Below are 24367 nucleotides of genomic sequence, written 5' to 3'. Positions count from 1 at the left end.
GTGTTAGTTTTGTTAGTCGAGAGAGGACTGCACTGACTTTAATGTTAAAAAGTTAAAGTTTAATAATCGAATCAAAAAACAAGTGCTGGGGGAGTGAAGACTTTTTACGCAGTTGATAATTTCAAGACAGTAAAGATGGAAAATTGCATATTTGGATCTCATAGCCACCGTGGGAGCGCGCGAGATATGTCATTCTGTGCTAATGCAATGTGCTAAAAGTGGCTCTCAGCAGTTGGCCGTAAATTGCAGGAAGTGCTATGTGAGCGTTTTTATAAACTAGTTATTAGTCAACTAGACATTAGTCTGTGTTGAATTGAATATTTCAACTGAATATTTGAATTTAATTGCTCAGATAGGAACATTTTTCAGTTATTGAGAAGTGATATGTACAACAGTTTGCAAATGCGTGCTGCGCTTATAAATTATTTTATAAGTCTGTTGAGAATTGCAGACGCCAACGCCAGGCAAATGACAATAAGGCACGACTAACGTAATTAAACGGCCTTTCTCATTCGTTTAGCAGATAGGAAAAATCGCCCAACTCACAAACTATTCCAATGTCATTTTTCCACTGAAAATGAGCAATTGATGTGCCATCTGTGGTGTGGGCCAAAGCCACTTACTTTTATTCACAATATCAAAAACAAGTAACCAAGTGATTGATTCAGTCCGGAGCGAACTTTATATAGCTGCATACATTTTAGTAATATTTATTTTGAAATGACTGTTCTTTTTTGCAATCAAAAAAGTTCATAAACAATTAAAGATTAAATGAAATCATTGATAGTAATATTTAAGTATTAAAAAGCTTGGTTTCGTTCGAGTTTAGGTAATTTTTACTTCTTTAAAAAATGACCTTCTTTAAAATATTTGAAATATAACCGTTATATGTGAGGTAGGTGTGGTTATTGACCAATTTCGTCAACTTTCCATAGAAACCTGGCTTGGACCAAGCTTGCGCGCCAGTCTTCATTGTAGTACCAAACTTCATGAAATGCGCACGATTTCTCTCATCATTCTGAGCATTTTGGTATATACATTCTGCCAAAAACGTACCCGGGAATCATTCAGTTAAACGCAAAATAATTGTTTAATCATCAAAATTTATTTTGTCGCCTTCAAAGCAGGCTCCATTCGAAGCAATACACATAAGCCAATGATTAGTCCAGTCTTCAAAGCACCTTCTAAACGCGTTTGAAGAGATCTTCTTCAGCTTCTTCAGCGAATTCTCCTTAATGGCCTCTATCAACTGAAAGCGGCGTCCGCGGAGTGGCAATTTAAGTTTTGGGAAAAGGAAAAAGTCACAGGGGGCTAAATCCGATGAATACGGTGATTGTTCGATGAAATTTGTCGAGTTTTTGGTCGAAAAAGTGTGCACAATATGAGCCTTGTGAGACGGTGCGTTATAATGGTGCAAGATCCATGAGTTTTCTCTCCACAATATTGGGCCGTTTCCTGCGCACATTCTCTCTCAAAAGTCGCATAACTTCAAACTAATATTCTTTATTTACCGTAGAACCATTTGGAACGAATTCCGAGTGCACAACAACATGATAGACAAAGAAAACTAGTAGCAGGGCGTTCACTTTTGACCGACTTTGACGTGGGTTTTTAGGCTTCATGTGGATAGCGCCATTCAGCCGCCAGTTGGCTGTTTTGCATGTCAAACTTATATACCCACGTCTCATCACATGTTACGATGCGCTGGATAAACGTTGCCCAATTGAACGCGCGCTTTTTAAATGAACAATTCCCGATATTTTTTTGACAGAATATATGTCTATGCTTAGATCTATCTCGATTGCTTTAGGCAGTTACATACAACCGTTACGTGATTATAATAATAATAACCTTGTGCATAAATGCTCGTGGATATAATAAATAGCGAGCTCAACGTTCAAAAAACGTATGCTCTTTTTCAGTTAGTACTAACCTTAAAAAACGGTTGTTAATATTTCATGATATTCCATCTAATCAATAAAAAAAAATCATGTTTCAATTTTACACTGCTTCTTATTGGGAAAAAATACCGTTCAAGCAAAGCAATACCTTGAAAAGTGTTACGGGGACTCTGCTTCATCAGGAACAATAATAAAACGATGGTTTGTTGACTTCAAACGTGGTCGTAAAGGCACCGATGATGCACAACGCAGCGAACGTCCAAATGGGCAGTAACACCAAAAACATAAAAAATCTACAAAATCGTTTTGAATGATTTGAATCGTTGCGTGAGTTAGCTGACATGGTAAAGATATCAAGAGAACGTGTTGGCTTTACATTGCATGAGCATTTGACTATGGGATAGGTCTGTTGAAAGTGGTTGCCGCATTTACTCACTGTTGTCCAAAAACAAGAAAGTTGATGATTCTGATCAGAGTTTGGACATGTTTAAACTTAATAAACCGTAATTTTTGCATCGATATATTATATGACAATGGATGCAACATGGAACCATCGCATCACTCCGGAATCAAAACAATCGGCATCTGAGGAAGAGCAATTGGTGAACCTCGCGTCCAAAGCGCCCGAAAGCACAACAGTCGGCTGGAAAGGTTATGGTCTCGGTATTTTGAGATGTGCGTCGTGTAATATTCATGGACTATCTTGAGAAGAGAAATACCATCAACAGTGAATATCAAATAGCGTTATTGGAGCGTTTGAAGGTCGAAATTGCGAAGAAGTGTCCGCATATGGCAAAGGAAGAAATTGTTTCATCAAGGCAACGCCCTGTGAATTTAATCAAAACAATGGCAAAACTACATGAATTGAACTTTGAATTGCTTCTACATCCACCGCATTCGCTCGATTTGGCTCCCAGCAACTACTGGCTCTCGCTCGGGTTTTTTATCTCCAACTCACTCATTCATCCAAACGAGTCTGTACCCTCAGCATTAGCACCCAGTTCCCAACATAATAAAAGTATAAGTTTATATGTATTTCTTACGCGCATTTTATTTCTTACCCCATCCCGCGAGTAACACCATGAAAGTCGTACCTAGTATAAAGCCAGCAGCTGGTATGCATACTAACAATCTATATGTTGCATCGGTCATATCACTACCCGGCCTCTTTGGCACCCAACCCCTGCTCCGTTCTACGGCACGTTTCCACTTTGCGTAACGTTGTTTACGATCATCATCGGTATTGATTGGCAGAAATAAATCACTTTGTGAAGTATCTTCATAAAATTTGTTTGGGTCTAATCGGAACAAATTAATACTCTCCGCCTGTGCTGCACATAGAGCTGCCCCCAAAGATATTGTGTTCGTTTGTATGCGATACAGCGCCAAACCCGACGTATCGGCCTGCAATTGCATTAACTTATCGTTCCCAGACAATTCACCATCCACATAGACTTTGTTTATTTGGTAGCCGCTCGCATCGTTTATACATTCGACGATGTCACGGGTCTGAAAGCAAATCGCCTCGAGTGCGGCACGTAAGATGTGTTTCTTAGTTGTATACTGCGTCAGACCAATGATCAGGCCACGAGCGCTCTTATCCCAGTATGGTGCGTAAAGTCCAGTCAAAGCAGGCACAAAGTAAACATCACCTGTTGTGGGCACAGCGTCAGCATGCTCATGCACCTCATTTTCGTTTCGCACAAGACGTAAACGCGTCCTTAGCCAAGTCAAGCATGCTCCTCCCACAGGCACCGCACCTTCTAATGCATAAATAGCTTTTTTTCTCGGCCCTAATTTGTATGCAACTGTGGTAATCAGACCACGATCTGTTATAACACAGCGTTCCCCTGTATTGCAAATCAAAAACAGGCCATTTTGGTAACTATTTTTCGCCTGACCTGGCTTCACGCAATACTGGCCAAGCAACGCCGCCTGATGATTGCCGATGATACCAGTTATAAGTTTTCCAATCAAGTGACCGCAACGCTCATTTTTGATTCTGCCGTATATTTCAGACGAACTGCGTATCTCAGGCAGCATATTTTGATCCACACTGAATGTGCGAAGCAACAAGGGATCCCATTGTAAAGTGTTAATGTTCATAAGGAATGTGCGAGAAGCATTCGTCACATCGGTCACATGCAATTCACCTGTAAGATTAATAGTTGAGTTTACATGCAATATGTATGTGTATAAAGGATGTTTGAAATGTGGAAATAGATCTCCTCACCGTTCGTTAGATTCCAAACAATCCAACTGTCTACAGTACCAAATTTGCAATGACCTTCCAAGCATGCGGTGCGCACTTTTGGCACATAATTCTTCAACCATCGTATTTTGAGAGCCGAAAAGTAAGGTGACAATGGTAAGCCCGATGTGAACTTAAAATGATTGATATTCTGATCATCTGTCTCTGCAACAATGCGATCCACAATTTGATCTGTACGTATATCCTTCCACATAATTGCATTATAAAGAGGTTTGCCCGAGCGCGAATCCCACAAAATCGTGGTCTCGCGCTGATTAGTGATTCCAATGGCTACAATTCCCTCAACCGCAAGACCTTTCTTCGGCAGTACTTTACCTAATTCATCCCAACACTTGTAAACTGCTTCAATAATCTCCATTGGATCTTGTTCAAACCAACCAGGCTGTGGTATTGAGACGCCAATATTCTGTTCCGTCCTGACAACTTCACTAAAATCTGGTGGCTGATGTATGCTGAAGTAAACATTGTCTGTTTCACACCTGATAACACCAATCAATTTTTGATCATTACCCGTATGTATGTACATATGTATGTATATAGTTTATGTAACTAAAGAGCGATCAGAAAATTTTTAAATAAATATAATATAGAAAAATCAATTAATGATTTTTTTTATATATCAAAGATGCTTCAAAATGACATGACCACAAATCAAAGCACATTAAGCAGGTAGCAGCAGTAGAGCAAAAATAACAAAAGCTACGTTTTTTGTTTTTGCTTTTGGTCCTCAGCATTTCAAAGTCTATAAACAAAGATTGATTGATTTGTGACTGGAGTAACTTCAAGAAAATTTGACAATTTAGAGAACAAATAAATTGAAAAAAATCGTTATTGCAACCCTACGCCGTTGCTGTTTATTGTGGCTTGGTGCAAATTAACTCTTTTGAATACCCAATACTTGATAATACAATATATGTACATAAAGCATTGGCCGTTTAAAAGCTAAGTTCGCTCTTTAAATACCCATGTAAGGTGGGCATGAATCCTCAAGATTCAGTTTTATTCCCTCGTGGAATCCCATTACATTTGAGTATTTCAGAAGCGAATGAAAAAATAGTCGATGATCGGCGGGGCACCTCTTTTTCTTAATTGGCGCAATAACCGCTTACGCGATTTTGGCCGAGTTTAACAAAGTGCGCCAATCGTTTCCTTCTCGTGTTAACCGTCCCCAGTTAAGCACACCAAGTGAAGCCAAGTCCTTCTCCACCTAATCTTTCCAGCGCAAAGGAGGCCTTCCTCTTCCTCTGCTACCATCAGCTAGTACCGCATCGAATACTTAGAGCCGGAGCGTTTGTATCCATTCTGACGACATGAAAATTATCCAATATGTAGAAGTCCACGCAAGTGGACACAACTTCCGTGTCCGGAAGTCGGGAAGTAGAAGTCTTGTTGTTGGCTGAGACTACGCATGACAGTGATATCCCCTCTCCCATAACGCAGACATAACCCTATCTTCTTATAAACTCAGAACTCCGGAACCCTTCGCTTACATCTGGTAGTGACAGCTCTTAACTCTTCCTTTATATGGATTATTTCAGATCACTCTTTAACAGGGATGTATACCGTTAGAATGGCCCGAATGAAACGACATTATTCTCAAGAATAATTTCTACCGCAGCTGCCTCCAGGACGGGGATATTGTGTCCAAGACAGGAACAGGAAGGACTGGGTTTACATTCGCCCAGGAACTATCATTTCAACAGTAACCACCAAAAATGTTTGCGGAAATATTTTAACAACAACTAGGAAATTGAAGATACTGAGCACTACCCGGTAAAAACGTGACTTTTCACTTCACTAACATAGACATTGGGTACCCTAAACTTGGATATTGAGTTGCACCCGGATAGATTCCCTTTATTGAGGCATATTTCGTTTTGTAGTCAAATGCGAGAACGACTATTTTAGATTAATTTAGAGCTCTTTATTTTGTTCGCACATTTTCCAAAGTGCGGGCAAACGAACACCGAGAACCCGCTACAGCTCGAGTATATCAGGCGTTTTCGAATAATTTGAGTAATATCATACTTTTAATTAATTTTACGATTTTGTCAACACTTTTTGTTAAGTTTTACAAATTATTTCTACACAATAATGCTGACAAATAAAATTAGTAATTCTTGTTTAGCTACTCAAATTGTGCAAAAGCTCGCGAATTTCGAACAAACACTTAAGCTGTTGACCAATGAGCGAGTTTCGAGCGAACGAGCAGATCCAATTGCTCAATACCCGGGTATCTGGAGCTGTACTGTGAATAAAAGTTCTTTTATAAAAAAGTGCAACTCGGGTGAAATTATGCTGCGCGTATTTAAGTGGTTGTGATTCCAATTCGATAGCGAATTTGGCCTTGGATGTGTATTGTCGAAAGTCAGAATTGCAGATTTATGATCATTGATCACCAAAAGAAAATTAACATTGATCACCTTTTACAATATGCATGGTCCGTTTGATGATGAACTTACCTTTGAAATTACTTTTCGCTTATGAGTTTCAGAAAAAATTGTTCGAATCGAAACCAAATGTAATAACTGACGAAATTTGAGTTAAAATTAGTGAAAATTCTAATAAAAATGCTGATAAATCGGGGCGTACATCTGCTATCAATAGCAACTGAATCAGCTGCAAAGAAGTAACAAAAGAATTATTGAAAGCAGTTAATCCGTTCTCGACACATCACCAAAAAAGTCGTTCCATACACAATAATTGAGAAAATAAATTTTCTCAATTCATTTTTTTCCGTGAGCAGAGCAGAGACAAATTCTACAAGTCATAAAAATCGGTCCAACCGTTCCTGAGTTTTAAATAACCCATAAAATAAACGTTATAAGTAAGATAATTTCAATTTTTTGAAACATTTCGAAGCGACAGTCCAGACGAATGAAAAGAATGCACAATTAAATAAATTCCAATAATTGGTTATACATACAAGGTGGCTTAAAGGGGGATTAAAGTGGTATATCTAATCTATGTATCTATAGGGTGAGGAAGATTTATCATTTTTGCAAGTTAGCGTCGTACAAACAAACAGACAAGCAATGGAGCGCCCTAAGGTCAAAAGAGAGATTTTCGTCACTCAAAATCGTTTTTTTTCGTAAAAAAGTTATTTTAAATTCGAAAACCGGATAATTAGTTTGGCGCCACCTTACACATACATATACTTACATATAAATAGACTTATTTTTTCAATCAAAAATTAAAAACAAAACCACATTCGTTTTATCGTTCTTCATCATACAGAATTTCCTTTATTCTTGCAAATTCTAAGTAAAATAACAATAACTTAATAAATATTTTGCAATAATTATATAAAAATATATATAATATTTACAATTTAAATAATGGTCTAAAAGACTATAGCACTTTTGGCAAATGTTGTCATCTGGCAAAAATTTAAATTCACAGGGCAATTTGTCATTTAAACAATTTATCACAACCAAAACTTTATAAGTACTTAAGGATAGATTTTAGCATAATTAAATGTTTTTATTCAACATAATTCAAAAATAAGAGAGCTAATTTCAGACCTAGCCTATCTTTATATACCCAAGCAAATTTTAGTAAAATTTAATTTGGGCTGGGTATTCAGTTTTGGAATCAAACAAGCTCATAGACACTGAAAGATATACAAAATGGCGCAAAATTAATCACCCTACCAGAAGATTTGAACTTTTTGCAACCAGACACCGGCAGTATACAAACAGACAAGTAATAGAGCACGTAAAGCTCAAAATAAAGATTTCCATCACTGGAAATAATTGTTTTTATTTAGTAAAAAAGTCATTGAAAAGAAAAATTACATAATTAATTTTGCGCCATCTATTATAGTTTGTAACATCAGACGAATGGACAGAAATTTAGTCTTTATATTCTTTACAACTGGCGCTTACACCCTTTTTTGGATGTTTGGCCGAGCTCGTGCTCCTAATTGTGACATGCGTCTTGATGTTGTTCCTCAAATGAAGCGACCAACAGTTTAAAGCCGTCTCCGAACGGCAGATATTTTTTATGAGGAGTTTTTTCATGGCAGAAATACACTCGAAGGCTTGCCATTGCCTGCCGAATGGCGACCGCTATTAGAAAAAACTTCTTAATTTTGGTGTTTCATGCACGGAGATTCGAAGCTATGCGCTTCCGAATGATAGTCACGTACTAACCCATTCGGCTATGGCGGCTGCAATTTTAATTTATTTAGTTTGAAAATATAAAAATTGTACGTGGTTTTTATCCGACCTTAGTAATATTTATGTCGGACCTTAAAGAGATGTGAAACAATACGTGTACCGAGTTTGGGCGAGTTTTATTAAGTCGTTATCAAAGTGCGAGTGGCTACGCCTATTTTTCAAAATTTTAGTATTTATCTTTAACCCTTTCGCTACATCTTTTTATTGCGCCATCCAAAAAATCCAAATTTTTAGGACCAATAACAATACAAATAAATTTTTTTTTTTTATTTTTTTTGTTAAGTGCTTTTTTTTAATGTTGCCATATGGCAACAAATGTTTTGTATTGGTTTCAATCGCAAATAAACTTCTTCTGCAATCTAATGCAAGTTAACACCTTACGAGAAATTTGTTGCCATATGGCAACAAGCTTAGTTTTAAAAATTAGCACAGCTTTTAAAGCTGCAAGCGAAAAAATATTTATTTTTTTATTTATTTTTCTATATACTTTATTCAAAAATTGTTGAAAACATTTGCCCAAAATGCCTCAAAAATCTAAAAATGCAAAATACAAATTTCAGAGTGAAGTGTTATATGCCAGAAGGCTTTCTTTAAAAATGTTGTATTACCGATATATAATGAGCGGTTATTATTTATTTTATTTCTGTTTAACCATTAAACTTCAATTTTTGAAAATATGTAACAAAAAAGTTGATATTTTTTACAAGAGAGTGTTGACGGCCTTTTAAAGTTTACTGTTGCCATATGGCAACAATATCGCGAAAGGGTTAAGTTCGTCATTTGTCCCATTATTCGACAAGAGAGCGTGGCTATTGCCCGTTTTTGTCCATTTTTAATACCAAACTACCCTGGATAGTAGATTGAGTAATATGTGTATCAGTTAACGCACGATCCCTCTTATCGTTCTGAACATTTTGATATTATATATACAATTATTGTGTGTATATGTCTATCTCTATCTTCATTCCTGTATGCTGTTACATACAAAATTATAATACCCTTGTGCACAAGTGTGTGGGTTCTCGTATAATAGTAAACTGCATACTTAAAAGCTAGATACATATATAAGTACATGTACTTAGGTAAGTATTGTTGCAAAATTCAGCAAAGCAAAACTCCTGCTCCATAAAACTATGTAGTTAACAAATAAAGTAAGGCTTTTAGCTTCATAAGTACATGCATATTTGATCATACATATAAACACATTTACTCTTTTAAACATACGAGTATGTATGTGAATATGTACAATTTTTACATTTAAGCTACCTCCTCGCCGAGTGAATAATCATGGCAAAAGTACTCATGACGAACAATGCCGCCGGTACCGAGGATAATAGCTTGTATGTTTCATCGGTTATTTGGCGAACAGGTTTCTTAATTACCCAGCCCATACTGCGCTCCACTGCGCGCTTCCACTTACCATAACGATGATAGCGTTCATCTTCAGTGCTCGTTGGTAAGAAAGTATCGTAGTCTAAAACATCGTAAGGCAATTCATCGGGATGAAAGTAGAATAAGTCAATGCCTTCCGCTTGCGCGGCGCACAATGCAGCACCAAATGCTGTAGTGTCAGTCAATTGAGATCGAAAAACAGTCAGACCTGCCGTATCGGCCTGTAATTGCATTAGTAAGTTATTCATGCTGATCGAGCCATCAGCATGCAATTTATTTAGCTGAAAACCGCTCTCCTGATGCATACACTCCAGTATGTCGCGCGTTTGAAAGCAGATCGCCTCAAGGGCAGCACGCACTATGTGATGCTTTGTGGAGTATTGCGTCAGCCCAATTATTAAACCACGTGCATCCTTTCGCCAATATGGCGCATAGAGACCGGTAAAAGCAGGCACAAAATACACATCCCCCGTTGTGGACACCTCCTCCGCACATTGTTCCGCTTTTGCGTAATCTTTTAACAGACGAAAACGATTCTCCAACCAACGTAAAGCATGACCGCCTACAGCTACTGATCCCTCCAGTGCATATGTGGCCGGTTTATTTGGTCCCAGCTTATAGGCTACCGTGGTAATTAGGCCGTGCGCCGAAATAACTGGACGATCGCCAATATTGCATAAAAGAAAACAGCCGGAACGGTAGGTATTCTTCGCTTGACCTGGCTTGATGCACATCTGTCCCAGCAATGAAGCGTGTTGATTGCCAAGAATACCACTAATCGGTACACCAGTGAGCACACACCGATCGCTAGTGATGGGGCCATAGATTTCTGAACTACTGCGAATTTCAGGCAGAATTTTTTTATCTATTTTGAAAGTGCGCAACAGCTGTGGATGCCAATGCAGCGTATCAATGTCCATAAGTAGAGTGCGTGAGGCATTTGTGACATCGGTAATGTGCAAGGCGCCTGTATTAAGGATGCAACGATTTAGTACAAAAACAAAATATTTAATAAAAATTAGTTACCTTTGGTAAGATTCCACACAATCCACGAGTCAACTGTACCAGCTTTGCAATAACCTTCACGATGCACCTTCCTCACCTCGGCTACATTATCAAACAACCAACGCAATTTCAACGCCGAAAAATATGGTGAAACAGGCAAGCCAGAAATATGCTTAAAATAATTTTTGTCATGATTATCTAATTTGGACAGTACTCGATCAACACATTGTTCACTTCGTATATCCTTCCAAACAAGCGCATTATACAGCGGTTGGCCAGTACGTGAATCCCAAACTATAGTCGTTTCTCGCTGATTTGTAATTCCAATGCAGCTAATATCAGCAATGCTGTAGCCCAGTGCGGGTAGCTGAGCGCAAGCTTTTTCGCAGCATTCATAAATGGCATCCATCAGTTCCAACGGGTTTTGTTCAAACCAGCCATCCTGCGGTGTGATCATCGTCAATTCAATTTGATAGTTTGCCACTTCTTTGAAGAAAGGCACCGAGTATAATGAGAATTGAACGCTGCTGGTGCCTTCATCGATGACTCCCACGAGACTCTTGCTTGTCGTAGATGGATTTTGTGAAGTAATTATACGGCACTTGGCCCCATTCAACAGGCGTTTGCCTTCCGTCATGATTGCGGTGCTTCCAGTGACTAACCAGTTAGCTGCCTCGTCACGTAACAAACTAATTTTGCGTCACTCTAAGCCAACTAAAATTAATGGATAATAAATTATGGGTTATAGGTATAAACTGTAAATAGAAATTAATAATTGCATGCATTTCTTTTGTAAACACAGTCGAAACCGGATAACCTGAGCGGCAAAAGGGTTTATTAAATCGCTTATATTAGGGGCAGTTAAATGTTCTCAACGTATTTCGACCATAAAATTAACAAAATTATAATTATTCTCATGAAAATGGTTCCCAACAGTCTACTTGGTTTACAAGATTTTATCAAGATTTTCAACGAATGGTTTGCCTGAGCGGAATCGTTCAGAATTAAGACTTTACTGTTGCACTCTGCGTCCATAAACAGCACAAATTTGTTTGTTTGCCATTCTCTGACTTTTCATCTTTGTTGTGGTGATACTTTATTTTGAACGTTGTACCACAGAACAGGCATTACCAAATTCAAAATTGCTTGAAACATTTCATTATCTTTAAAACGGCGATATGACGCACTAAAGACATCTAGCGGTAAACATTCAGAACTTCTAACTGCACCCAATATATGGTATATAGGTAGTAAATTTATATTGGCTAGTTAATTTATGTTAGCTATTTTGGCACAACATCGTTTGAAAACGATATATGTATGTATATGTATGAGTGTAAGGTCTTGCAAAAGAGACGCCTAGATGACAGTAGCGAATAATTCCTAAATGAAATTATTTTATGTCATCTTTGGCTATTGTCAAGTGGACAGATGTACAATTTTACACGATAAAGCAATGCGTTGAAATTATTGAAACTTTTTATGAAAATCGTCGATCTTTAAGAATAAAATATCGTAAAATTCGTGATTTTTTTAGTGGAAATAATTGTCCGAATAAGTCAACAATTCAAAGTTTGGTGAAAAAAGTTCAAGAAACAGGTTCTGTCGAGGATAGAGAAAGAACTGGCAGACCAAAAATTGCACATTCTATTGAGAATATTGCTGCTGTAGCGCAAACTGTTGCTGAAGAACCTTCAAAATCGATATCTCGACGCACTCAACAATTAGGCAGTCATGAATCGACTGTTTGGCGGATTTGACCTATAGCTGTTAATTAAATGGTGTTATTTTTCACATATACATAGTTGTTAAGAGCCGCATTTTGAAAAAAAAATGAAACCTGAAAGAATCATCAAAACACAATATCTAGGCAAGCCTTTTGTAAAACCCTTTACGTTTAACTATATGTAATTTATTACGTGTAAATATATATATGTACATACAATGAGCGTTTTAATATATTTTTTGCACTAGCAGTGGGTGTTTTGAACGCAGCTAAACAAACTTGCTTTGGTATTTAACTGCAAGCGCTATTTGTCTTCTTTTTTATTTTTTTGCTGCTTTGATATGAGATTGGTTTCTGATGTATTTTTGTGCTATGAACACAAACAGAACTCGGACAAGCCCCTATTGCTAAAAGCGGAAACTTGCGTATAGACGTCACACTAGCAGAGAAGCAATGTCTATGGTATATACATAATTGTATGCCCCACTGTAAATCGAACTATTACCGGACTAGCACTAAACTAGCCCATTTTTACATCGGTACCAGCCCGCACTTAAGCCCCAGCATATCTAATTGCCAAACTCCTCAAACGCGCACCAGGTCCAAGAGCACAAAACCGTGCAAATGCATTAGTTGAGCATATTTTGATATTTCGTGTCGAATCGAAAGTATTTACGAAATGGTTATTACAAAACTAGTCATTTTCTTAACTGTACTAATTTCGACTACACGGCATATTTGGTGCTTTTAACATCTGCATGTTATGTACTTTCATATGTTGAGCTTCGGCGTGTTTCCAATCGAACAAAAACAAATTAAATATGCAACTCGTTGGGTTACATAGCACATTTTTAAATGATAACATACGTGCATACATATATACGTGCATACATACGTATGTATAAGTGCATGCATACTGAGAAGTAAATAAATGTTGTAGGTAGGTGAACATTGTCCGCAAACTTTTTGTTTTCGTTGTGACAGCGATTGGCAAGGTTTGTAATTTAGTCACTTGGCCTGTTCTGTTTAATTTTTTTCTAGCCACAAAACAAAATGTAGAACAAAAACCAAACAGAAAATAATATGCACAAAAATGTTACAAAAACCGTTAGCAGCCACCGCTCTACCCAATTCAAGAATTTAAAAAATTAACTCGAAAGTACAAACTTAACTCCAAATTCAAAAAACAAGGGAAAGTAAGTCAAATAAAGATCATATTTTTAATAATTTTTACATATTGAGATTTTTTGTATTTTGTAAGATTTAGAAATTTTTAGAATACTTGTATTAAATATTAAAAATATGTTAAATTTGAAAAAAAGGAAAAGTTTGGAGAAACCAGGGCGAATCTATGGTATCGGTAAATCAGCTGATTTATTTTTTTCTCTCATTGTTTTCCACTTTGCCAATATTTTGTTTTGACAATCAAACCTACAAAACTTTGTTGTTGGTCTAGTGCCACCACCTAAGAAATTATGAAATTTTAATTTTTGTAATAGCGTTTCCTTTTTTCGTAACAATGTTATATTTATTCTGCAATGTGCCAGTACTGTCCGATTTTCGTTTGGTTCTTATCCGTTTTCAATATATAAGTAAATATTATTGATCGGATCTAAATGAGATGGCGAGCAACACCAGTACCAAGTTTGGGCGAATTTACCCAAAGTAAGCGTGGCACCGCCTATTTTTTCCAAAATTTTACTTTCATTGTATTTATTTTTTTGGGGTTTACCCTTTGTTTCAAATGTGAGTAACTTTGCTTTAATTACCACCTTGATCAAAAAGTTCCCAGAACAACCAAAAGATGGCGCTCTAACTAACTAAACTAATTTGAGTTCTGCCCTTTTTATTAGATTGCCACATCTGTGAGTAACATTCATATCAAAATTTTATCGCCAATGCTTAACATTTGTAAAAGTTACGCCGTCTTTGAAAATGGACTGCAGAATGGATGAATTCGCAGCAACAAATTTGTATTTAATTTTGCGTTAAAAATGGATTCAATGGTGCGGAAATCTTAGAAAAAATCCAAAAAAAGACGTCATTTGCAGTCAAAAATTAAAGCGATATTCACGGTCTTTATGGATTACAATGGTACACCATGAATTTTTACCAGAAGGTCAGACAATTAATCACGAATATTATTTGGCCATTATGAGACGTTTACGTAAAGCAATTCGCCAAGCATGAAAATATTTGTATTAAAATAACTCGTGGACTTTGCACCATAATAACGCACCGTAGCCCGTGTCGTCATTGTATGAAATTTTGACCAAGAACAAGTCACAAAAAGGTATAGAAGCAGAGAAATTCAAAGGTCTTAGAGCGAATCTAAGAAACATCTTTTGCACCGAACTATTTAGAAAAAAATGTTTTCATTTTAACTGCGTAATATAATTTTTATAAAAACGTGAAAAATTTTTGAACTTTCATGTTATAAAAGAAAGATACTACACAAAATCTATATAAATAAAACAAATTTTCTTAATAAAGGGTTTTCCAATAACAGGTGTTATGGTTGAATGGACTGCGCTATCGAGACATGATGAACGATTTTTTATGGTCGGAATTGGTCGGTGTTGATCTGGACAACGTTTATTTTCAACAAGACGGCGCTACAAGCTACAAGCAACGAAACCATTGATATTTTACGGTAAAAGTTTCGAAGAGATGATCACAATTAGGCACCGAGATCTTGTGGTTTAACACCTTGTGACTTTTTTCTTTGGGGCAACGTGAAAGGCTCGAAACGCCATGCACGAAACATCAATTGACAAAAAAAGTTTTTTTTCTGATAGCAGACGTTCCTCGGCGAACCTCCGAGCATATTTTTGACATGAAAAAGCTCCTCACAAAAAAATCATCAGACGTTCGGAGACTGCGTAAAACTGTAGGTATCTCCATTTGTGTAAAAACATCAAGCGGCACACCACGACTAGGAGGCAGACCTCGGCCAAACACTCAAAGGGTGTAAATGCCAATTATATAAGTATATAAGAAGCGCACAGTTTTATATGCGCTTATTAAATAGTTGCGGATGAAATCCATGCATCCAAGTTTTGTTATTTAGTTTTATCGCCTTTTTGCAATCTGCTTTATCGACCGTAGACAGATTCTGTATGAGGTTTGCACTTCGACCGCATGGTCTTTTGTGCCCTTTATTGGCCGTAAATATTAAATAATTTAATTCAACAAATATGGATTTGATATTTGTTGAACAGTGATGCCAAATGAGTTTACGGGTTATGGGCAACTGTCGATGTGCGTTTTTTTTTTATATTTTTGCTGTAGGCGCAAATGTATTTGCGCGCGACCTTGGAACACGTACGACCTTTATAAATCTCAAAATTACTCCTTGGCGGAAAATATGAGGCTAATAGATAAAAGGAGCCCAAACCGAAGGAACTTCTTCTGACGCAAACATACCATTTATCGAGGATGGGCACTTTATAAAAAAGGAGGGTAATATCTATCAACACACAAGGTTTGGATATTTCTGCTCAGTATACTATAGACAATTACATACAAACACTCACCCCCGAACAACATATACCTACAAATCATGGAAACGTATGAGTTTCCAAAAGAAGTGTTCAGTAATAAACTTTCGCACGGCGCTTCACTTAGTTTACGGCAGAGCGGCTCTGCCATTAAGCAAGAGTGCCGTCGTGTAGTCAACAACTACCAATGCACCACAAGGTTGGGTGTGACAAGCCAATTATGAAACTTATTGCTTTCTCACGCCAATCGTTTCAATACTAATCGGTTCCAACAAAACGGTGGCCAACTGACCGCATAGCTTATGTGATTCAACTACTTTAGACTACTTGTTGTGAGGCTGCCTCAAATAAGTGGCCAATACTAGTAAACTAACTACGAGAGAATGCTTGAAGGTAAGCCTAGATATGTTGGAAAAGATTATACACACATTTGTACCGACCGGATGCTTTTCATAAGACAAACTCAAATTAGACATATTTACCAAACGTTATTTATAACTGAAGCTAATTAAGCCAGCTGTAGGAGGCCGCCGTAACCGAATGGGTGGTGCGTTTCTACCATTCAGAATTCAGAGTGAACGTAGGTTCAAATCTCGGTGAAACACCAAAATGAAGTTTGGTGAAGTTTTTTCCAATAGCCGTCGACAGACAATGGCAAACCTCCGAGTGTACGAGTATTTATGCCATGAAAAAGCTTCTCATAAAAAATATTTACTGTTTAGAGTCAGCTTAAAAACGGTAGGTCCCTCAATTTGTCCCTATACGAGGTGTGTTCAAAATGTATCGCGAATTTTGAATTTTCGCAGGTTACGTATATTCGAATATCGATTCTTTTGTGGCGATATGGTGGTACTCATGTCTCTCACTCATGCCGACGAGTTCGGTCATTTTGAATGTTCAGTTAATTGTTGACAGCTGCTTTGCTTGCACGTGTTTCGGCTCGTCTTCGATTTTTACCTATTCAAAAAGATGGATGGAACGAAATTAAGTGCGCGAATACATTCCGAATGTTGACTGTGTCATACGGAGAAGTTACTACTACTACTACCAAAGCAACTTTTATCGGTGGTACAAAATGTTCTCAGAAGGTCGAGAAGATGTGAACGACGAAAAGCGTGCCAGACGCCCGAGTACTTTAACAACAGACGAAAAAATTGATGAAGTGAAGAAAATGGTATTGGCCAATCGTCGAATCACCGTTAGAGAAGTTGCTGAGGACCTAAACATATGGATTGGCTCGTGCCATTCGATTTTTTTGAATGATTTGGGCATGAGATGGGTCGCCGCAAAATTCGTACCAAAACTACTCAATTTCTACCAAAAGCAGCATCGCATGAACATTGCTAATGAGATGTTGTACTCTGCCCGCGACGACCCAAATTTGCTTCAGAGATCATAACTGGTGACGAATCGTGGGTTTATGGTTTTGACGTGGAAACCAAAACTCAATTATCTCAATGGAAGCTGCCGTACTAACCAAGACAAAACGAAAAACGCGCCAATTCGGTCGGATGTAAAAGTTTTGCATAGCGTTTTCTTCGATTGCAGGAGAGTTGTGTATCATGAGTTCTTGCCACAGGGTAAAACGGTCAATACGGATTATTATGGGCAAGTTATGCGCAATTTGCGCAAAGCAATCCGCCAGTAACGCCCGGGCTTGTGGAAGAACAAAAATTGGCTCTAACATCACGATAACGCCCCTGCTCACACATCGTTGCTTGTGCACGACTTTTTGGCCAAAAACAACACACTAGGGATGCTCGATAAACATCCATGTTCGATGATCATCGATGTTGAAAGCAAAAACATCGATGTTGCTATACGAAAAATATCGTAACATCGATGTTAACGGAATCGATCATCGAGTATCGATGTTAACTTACATCCACAGTATCAAGCGAGTAGAGCGAGTGCGCACTGCGCACGGGTTGTTCCCTTCCTTCGTTGGCGTTCTTCGTCGTCTCGCTCGCGCTCACGCTCTCTGAGAGAGAACAGAAAACAGAGAGAGAGCCTCTTTTCTGTTCGTTTCGTTTTCGTTTGTTGTTTGTTGATAAATATTTATGTTGTGCGTGCGTTGGCTGTCATAATTTACTCATTTGATCTCATCCAGTGTCTGATCTCAAACAAGATCCTATCCAAGTTTGGAATAATGCCATCGGTTCCACTTATCCGAAATTTAAAAAAAAGCAGTGAAATATTTGAGTACTATCGCTACATCAACGCCATCCGAAAGACTGTTTTCAATAGCTGGCTCTCCTCTTTACCAGCAAAGAAATAGATTGAAAGGTTCTTCTCTATCAAAATTACTTTTCCTTCAGTCAGTGGATAAAAAATATAGGAATTTGTAATAATTTGATCTTCTGTTTCTTAATAAATTTCGAACGATTTTACTGTATTTATGTTATTTTTAGTTGTGTATCTTTTTGATCTTATTTGTATTTTATATATACATTTTCAGTTTGTTTAAACTATATTTTATTTTTTTCTGTTTACTTTAAAATTTAATTTATTTTTTTTTTTTTTTAATTTTATTTATGTGATTATTAATGCAAAAATCATCGATGTTAGCCAACATGACATTAGACATTATGACATCGATGTCAACATCGATGTTATTCTAACATCGATCATCCCTACAACACACTAATCATGCCACAGCCACCGTATTTCCCAGATCTGACCCCCTGTGACTTTTTCTTGTTCCCGAAGCCTATGAAAGGACGATGCTACGCTACGATCGACAAGATAAAGACGGCATCGAAGGAGGAGCTGAACAAGATAAAAAAATGATTTTTTGAAGTGCTTCGAAAATTGGAAAAAACGTTGGCACAAGTGCATAATATTTCATGGGGACTACTTTGAAGGGGACAAAATAGATATTAATGAATAAATAAATAAATAATTTTTGAAAAAACACAAAATTCGCGATACACCTCGTATATAGATATATAGATATAATTAAGCCAAAATATTACCTATTTAATTGATTTTTGTTCTATTCAAAAAACCCCCTTTTCCTTCTTCTTTTCTCTAAAAACCACCCTATACATTTTCATAAGATTAGCTACTTTACTAAATTTTATTAAATTAAAGTAAGGATTTATACGTCTAAGTTGCTATCACTGTTGCCTTATCTTCCAAAAAAATTATTAAAAGCCTCCCGATAAGACGCAAGTCCAACTCAATCATTTATCCATTTATTTTGTTTGTTATTTCGCTCTCCATTAATTTCTTCGATTATGCAATGATATTTGTTATACCCACAACCTTACATAAAAATGTAATGCGTACACTTCACCTTCACAATCACAATTATCAAAAGATATCTGTGAAATTAAAAAAAACACCACTTAAGTCGACTTAGCACTTTCCATCTATTAAGCATTAAATTCCATTTAAAGCCTTAGTGTATATATAAATAAATGGCGAACACAATTTTTAAATTCTATAACGATCTATCGGCCAAATTGCTTTAGTCAGATAATAAGTTATGCCGAAATTTCACAGACGATTGCAGCAAAATTATTACATTTTTAATAAACTTTTCACTTCATCATCCTAACTACCGTCTACGTTGCGTACATTTCAAATAGAATTGAAGTTCAAAACTCACGGTTGGTAAAAAAGTTTAAAACGACACTTGCATATGCGACTTTTATATGTACATACTTAATCTAACAAACCAGATCGGATGTGTTTACTTCAGAGGGTAAAGTACAAACTCTGTGTAATTACATGAAGTTCGTGAGCATCTGAAGTTGATGAGAATTGCGGTTGAACGTAAGCAAATTTACGATCGGCTGTTGTTTTTCAATGCACAAAGATAATAAAATTAATAAAAATCGCCTAATTTATATTCGTTATTTGTGGAGGTTTAGATTTATAACACCGCACAACACGTTTGTCTACCAGCTAAAAGCAACACAAACTGAGGGACGCATTAAAGCGGCAAACATGGATGAAGCATTGGCGATTAACTAAATGATCGCCGAACGCACTGGTAGCAACAAACGAAGACCTTTTTTACATTAATATGTATATTACGATAACAAGAGCACTGCAACTTCTAATCGTATATTATGAAAATTGGCTGTCATGCAGATAAGGAAAAAATCGATGCCGATTAGTATTGGTGAGGGCAATGGTGGCAATGACGGCAATGGTGGCAATGACAATGTCAATAACAAGAGGGAAGCTGCTCGACCAACTAACCCAACAACGAAGCAACAGATCATTCGATCGATCGGTAACCAATTAAACAAGCACGCGACAGAAAAAAAGCAATCCGCAGATAGGAAAAGCTCTGAGAGGAGCCGAAACCTACAGCCGCGTTCAAAGAAGCCCGAAACGGCACTCGCATGCAACCGAACAGTGGTACTGATTAAATGAATAAAGGATATATTTTTTAATTGCATAAGGTGTGGAATTTTTTATACCCGGCTCACATTTTAGTAGTATTTAATTTTGGCTGGCTGTTAATTTTTGAAATCAAACAAACTCATAGACAATAAGAGTTATAGCTTTTACCATCAGACGGACGGACCTAAGAAAGGTGGGAAGCAAGACGCATATCAAGTTTTATTAACTCAGATTTACCCGAAATTTAGCATGAAACCGTCCATTTTTCAAAAATTTACTTGCACCACATTTACTTTTTTTGTTTTTCTTTGTTTTTGTTTTTGATTTATACCAAATTTGAGTAATTTTGCTGGTGAGATAGCATTTTTTTGGTTGCGCGTTTTTGAAAATTGACCGTTATGTGGTAGGTGGACGTGTTATTTACAGATTTCGCCAAATTTCATTAGCACCTACCTGGGACAAAGAGTAAGCCAAGTGTAGCAAATTTAATTAAAATATACGAGTGTGAATTTTTGCTCGAGCTTGCCGTACGTACGGGCGAACAGACGGACGGCACAAATGCGCGCGGTTATAAAAAATCTTAAATACTAATTCGCCTCGCAAAAGGCAGATCAATGAATGCGTTGCAGATGGAATTTTTTTGAAACATTCAAAGCAGTTAAAGCTTACACTTATCTCACAAAAGCCAAATAAAAAATTCAATTTTCGTGGTATATACATACATACATTAGGGTGACCCAAAAAAAATATTTGTTTTTTTCTTGGGGCTCGCCAAATTTATTCCATTGCTAAAAAAATATACATATATTTTTTATTTATTTAATATTTACGCTTGATGCTTTAAAAATTACCATTGAATTTCTATGGGAAAATGACGTTTTCCGTAAATTTGTCCAAAACATAAGACCCTATGCTTTAAACAAAGAAAAAAAACAAATAAATATTTTTTTATTTAATTTTTAAAATTTTCTTTCAGAGTCCCTATGGCTAAATCAGGCCTAGGATTTAGCCACAGGGACTCTGATCGTGTAATTTTTTTAACATTTGTGACTTGAAATCAATCGCTAATAAAGTTATTTTTGGCAACACAAAATTTAAATTTTAACAGAAGTAGTCCCGTCATAATCGAACTTTCAAGAAGTCGCTTGCGGATGAATGTGCATTTGCAACGATGTAATTCATTAATCATATTGTATTTGCTTGTATCTATTTGGCTCTGTAACTTCGTGATTAGTTGGTTAATTTCCTTGATTTCAGTTATTTTAGAAAAGTGAAGAATTAGAACAAATAAATTAAAAAGTTAGAAAATCGCAATTTTTCAGGATTTCAATCGCTGAATCTTTTTTAATTGGCATAAAGCTTTGTATTGTATGCGCATATATATGTACGCATGTATGTATGTATGTATATGTATGTTTTAGGCTATTTTCATATTTATAGGGGGAAGACCGAGTATCCGAAGCCTTTTCAAAATAAGGGACACCCTAATGCGCATACATATTTTCTCATTCGTAGCAGTAGTACATACATATACAAAAGCATTTACAGGGTGGTCCATATAGAGGGTTACTTTTAAAAATGCAAAAAAATTAACAAAAATAATTTTTTTTTTGCTGTATATTATTGGTTTATTAAGAGATCAAACTTTTCTATTATTTATAAAATACGATTTTATTCATGTGGCTGCCTCAGCTGGATTCGCCGCCTGGCTTCGCTTCCTGCTAACCCAGTTTTCTCAGGTCTAGGCGACGGTTTTAGGCTATATCTCATAAATGGCTTGCTTGATATTCGCCTTAAGAGCCTGAATCGTTAATCGATCGTTCACATAGCGTCGGTATTTAACGACACGCCATAGAAAATAGTCTAACAGCGTCAGATCCGAGGTTGCCAATTAGCATAGCCGAGACGCGTATACCGAACTTGGCGCGCAAAAAATAGATTGTGGAATGCGATGTATGGTATGGTGCGTCATCCTGCGGAAACTAAAGATCATCCAAGCCCATGTTTTGAAATTCCGGCCACAAAAAAGTTACCACTCACCATTGACCTAAATTACCAAAATCCGCACCAAACTGCCACTCTCTTAGGATGCATTAGCTTCTCGACGAGCACCCGCTGGGTTTCCGAACTCCAGATGCGGCAGTTTTGCTTGTTAACATTGCCGCCGAGATGAAAATGGGACTCGTCAAAAAAATTGTCTTACTTTGTGCTACATAACATTGACTTTAAAAATTAATTTGCAATATTCAAGCGTAAGCGATTCATTTCGTCCCGCGGAGATATCATACTTTCTGTCAAAATTTGCCGCGGGAAAGTGTTATCACTGTAAAAATTATATGAAAGAATGATAAAAAAAGCAATGTGCTATGTGGACCACTCTGTATATTGCACATGCGTTTTGTTACAATTTATTCAAGAAATTTCGTCGCCAAAAATTATTCATCGAGCCAGTGAACAAGGTCAATGATTCATTGGACACGTGAACCGTCTACTATATGTATAGAGATTATTGGACAATAAATACACATTTTTTCCATCTTTCATTTACATTTCAAACCATATTCATATACATATTAGGAATGGTTTTCAAAAGTTGAATAACTTGTGCATTTATATTTGAACAACAATAAGCGTTTATAGCACAAATTTATAAAAATAAATGTATTTATGTCAATGCACATTGAACAGGTACGAGAAGTAGCATGAAAGAAATGTGAAAATACGAATCAGAATGCAAGACGAAGTAGAACTTACACAAGTAACACACGAATAAATTGCACAAGAATGACGTCACACGCACAACAAAATAGTAGTACGAGATGGGCGCCACCTTTGTATACCGTACACCGTCACGGTAGAGAGAATTTAGAGGATGTGACCAACAGCAGGCCGTTAACCGTTTCTCAGCGAGTTTGAAGGAATCCACTGATTTACGACGCAACAGGGAATGTAACAGCGGTTTGTTTACGACAAAACTGAGAATAGGTATGTTGGTGATATATAGTAAGAAAAAATCAACACAGGAACTATTCATGTTAGTTCGTTGCCGTCTGAACGTTATTTATGGGCTGAGCAACCATGGCGGAGAAAATTCAGAGAGTCTCGGTTGGTCAAACCTTCTAATATATCACCCTTGTGAACACCGACTGTTTGGTTTCGACAACGTAAAAATACATGTTTCATGAGCGGTCCTAATTCTGCTACGAATCCCTTATGGCGTCGCAGCTGAAGTTACTCTCACAATTTTGTTTCGGATCGCCAAATATCGTAATTTTAATCCTTGATATATCGCCTTATTTAACACACCTTGATTATAACCTCATACGTTATTGTATTTTTTTTTTTTTTTGATATTTTTTCTTCTACAGCCAGAGAACATTGAGAATAATCAACAACAACAACAATCAATGTTCTCTTCTACTACATTATTTTTATTTCCTACATCAACTCATTTATAATCCATATTAGATAGATAGATTTATTGTACATACATACATATATTTGTTTTGTGACGTTATCACAAACCCATCGGTCGATATAACATCATTTGAACTACTATTTACCAACAATGAAGACGAGCCCATCTGTGCCTAAATCTGATTGGCCAAAGGTCGATTTGGTTGTAAACTTTTATATACACATTTACGTACATATATACATAAATATAGTGTGCAATACGTACATACATACATTAGCAACCATTTGCTCATTATCCGGATGGTTATGTTGTATAAAGTTGTTGTATTAGAGAGTGACAAAACATTTTATGCAATTATTGTAGTCGTCGGTATTTTACAGAACACTATACTCGGTTGATTTAAATGAATAGCGTGCGATTAGTTTTTATGTACATATCTACGTATTTACATTTATTTTCATTTTATATTTCCTTCACTTCAAACATCACATTTGTTTCTCATAATATAAACAAAGACAAACGCACAGCGATTGTTATTAAAAGAAATGAGCCGAGCCCACCTTTTGCTATTTGCAATTCTGAACACGTTTATTTACTGCATGCTACATGCATC

The 24367-nt window shown here is 36.8% G+C and overlaps 2 protein-coding genes across 8 annotated transcripts; both read right to left on the bottom strand.

The window, feature by feature from the left end:
* Window positions 1-2949: 2949 nt before the first annotated feature.
* Window positions 2950-4815, bottom strand: LOC129242937 (glycerol kinase-like). Its single transcript, XM_054879888.1, has 2 exons — window positions 4135-4815; window positions 2950-4054 (listed from the first exon to the last, which is right to left on the bottom strand). Exons 1-2 carry the CDS (start codon window positions 4697-4699, stop codon window positions 2952-2954), a joined length of 1668 nt encoding a protein of 555 aa, XP_054735863.1. The 5' UTR covers window positions 4700-4815; the 3' UTR covers window positions 2950-2951.
* Window positions 4816-8861: 4046 nt separating this feature from the next.
* On the bottom strand, window positions 8862-24324 carry LOC129241404 (glycerol kinase-like). Of its 7 annotated transcripts, none has more exons than XM_054877693.1 (3): window positions 24019-24324; window positions 10773-11465; window positions 8862-10713 (listed from the first exon to the last, which is right to left on the bottom strand). In XM_054877693.1, exons 2-3 carry the CDS (start codon window positions 11386-11388, stop codon window positions 9617-9619), a joined length of 1713 nt encoding a protein of 570 aa, XP_054733668.1. In that variant the 5' UTR covers window positions 11389-11465; window positions 24019-24324; the 3' UTR covers window positions 8862-9616. The 7 variants fall into 7 exon arrangements, with proteins under 7 accessions (XP_054733668.1, XP_054733670.1, XP_054733669.1 ...); XM_054877695.1 differs by having other exon boundaries at window positions 24023-24324; XM_054877694.1 differs by having other exon boundaries at window positions 24027-24324.
* Window positions 24325-24367: the final 43 nt, after the last annotated feature.

Source organism: Anastrepha obliqua, chromosome 3, assembly GCF_027943255.1.
Source record: "Anastrepha obliqua isolate idAnaObli1 chromosome 3, idAnaObli1_1.0, whole genome shotgun sequence".
Taxonomy (NCBI): domain Eukaryota; kingdom Metazoa; phylum Arthropoda; class Insecta; order Diptera; family Tephritidae; genus Anastrepha; species Anastrepha obliqua.
The sequence above is the reverse complement of the archived record's forward strand: the minus strand, read 5'-3'. Positions and strand labels throughout refer to the sequence as shown.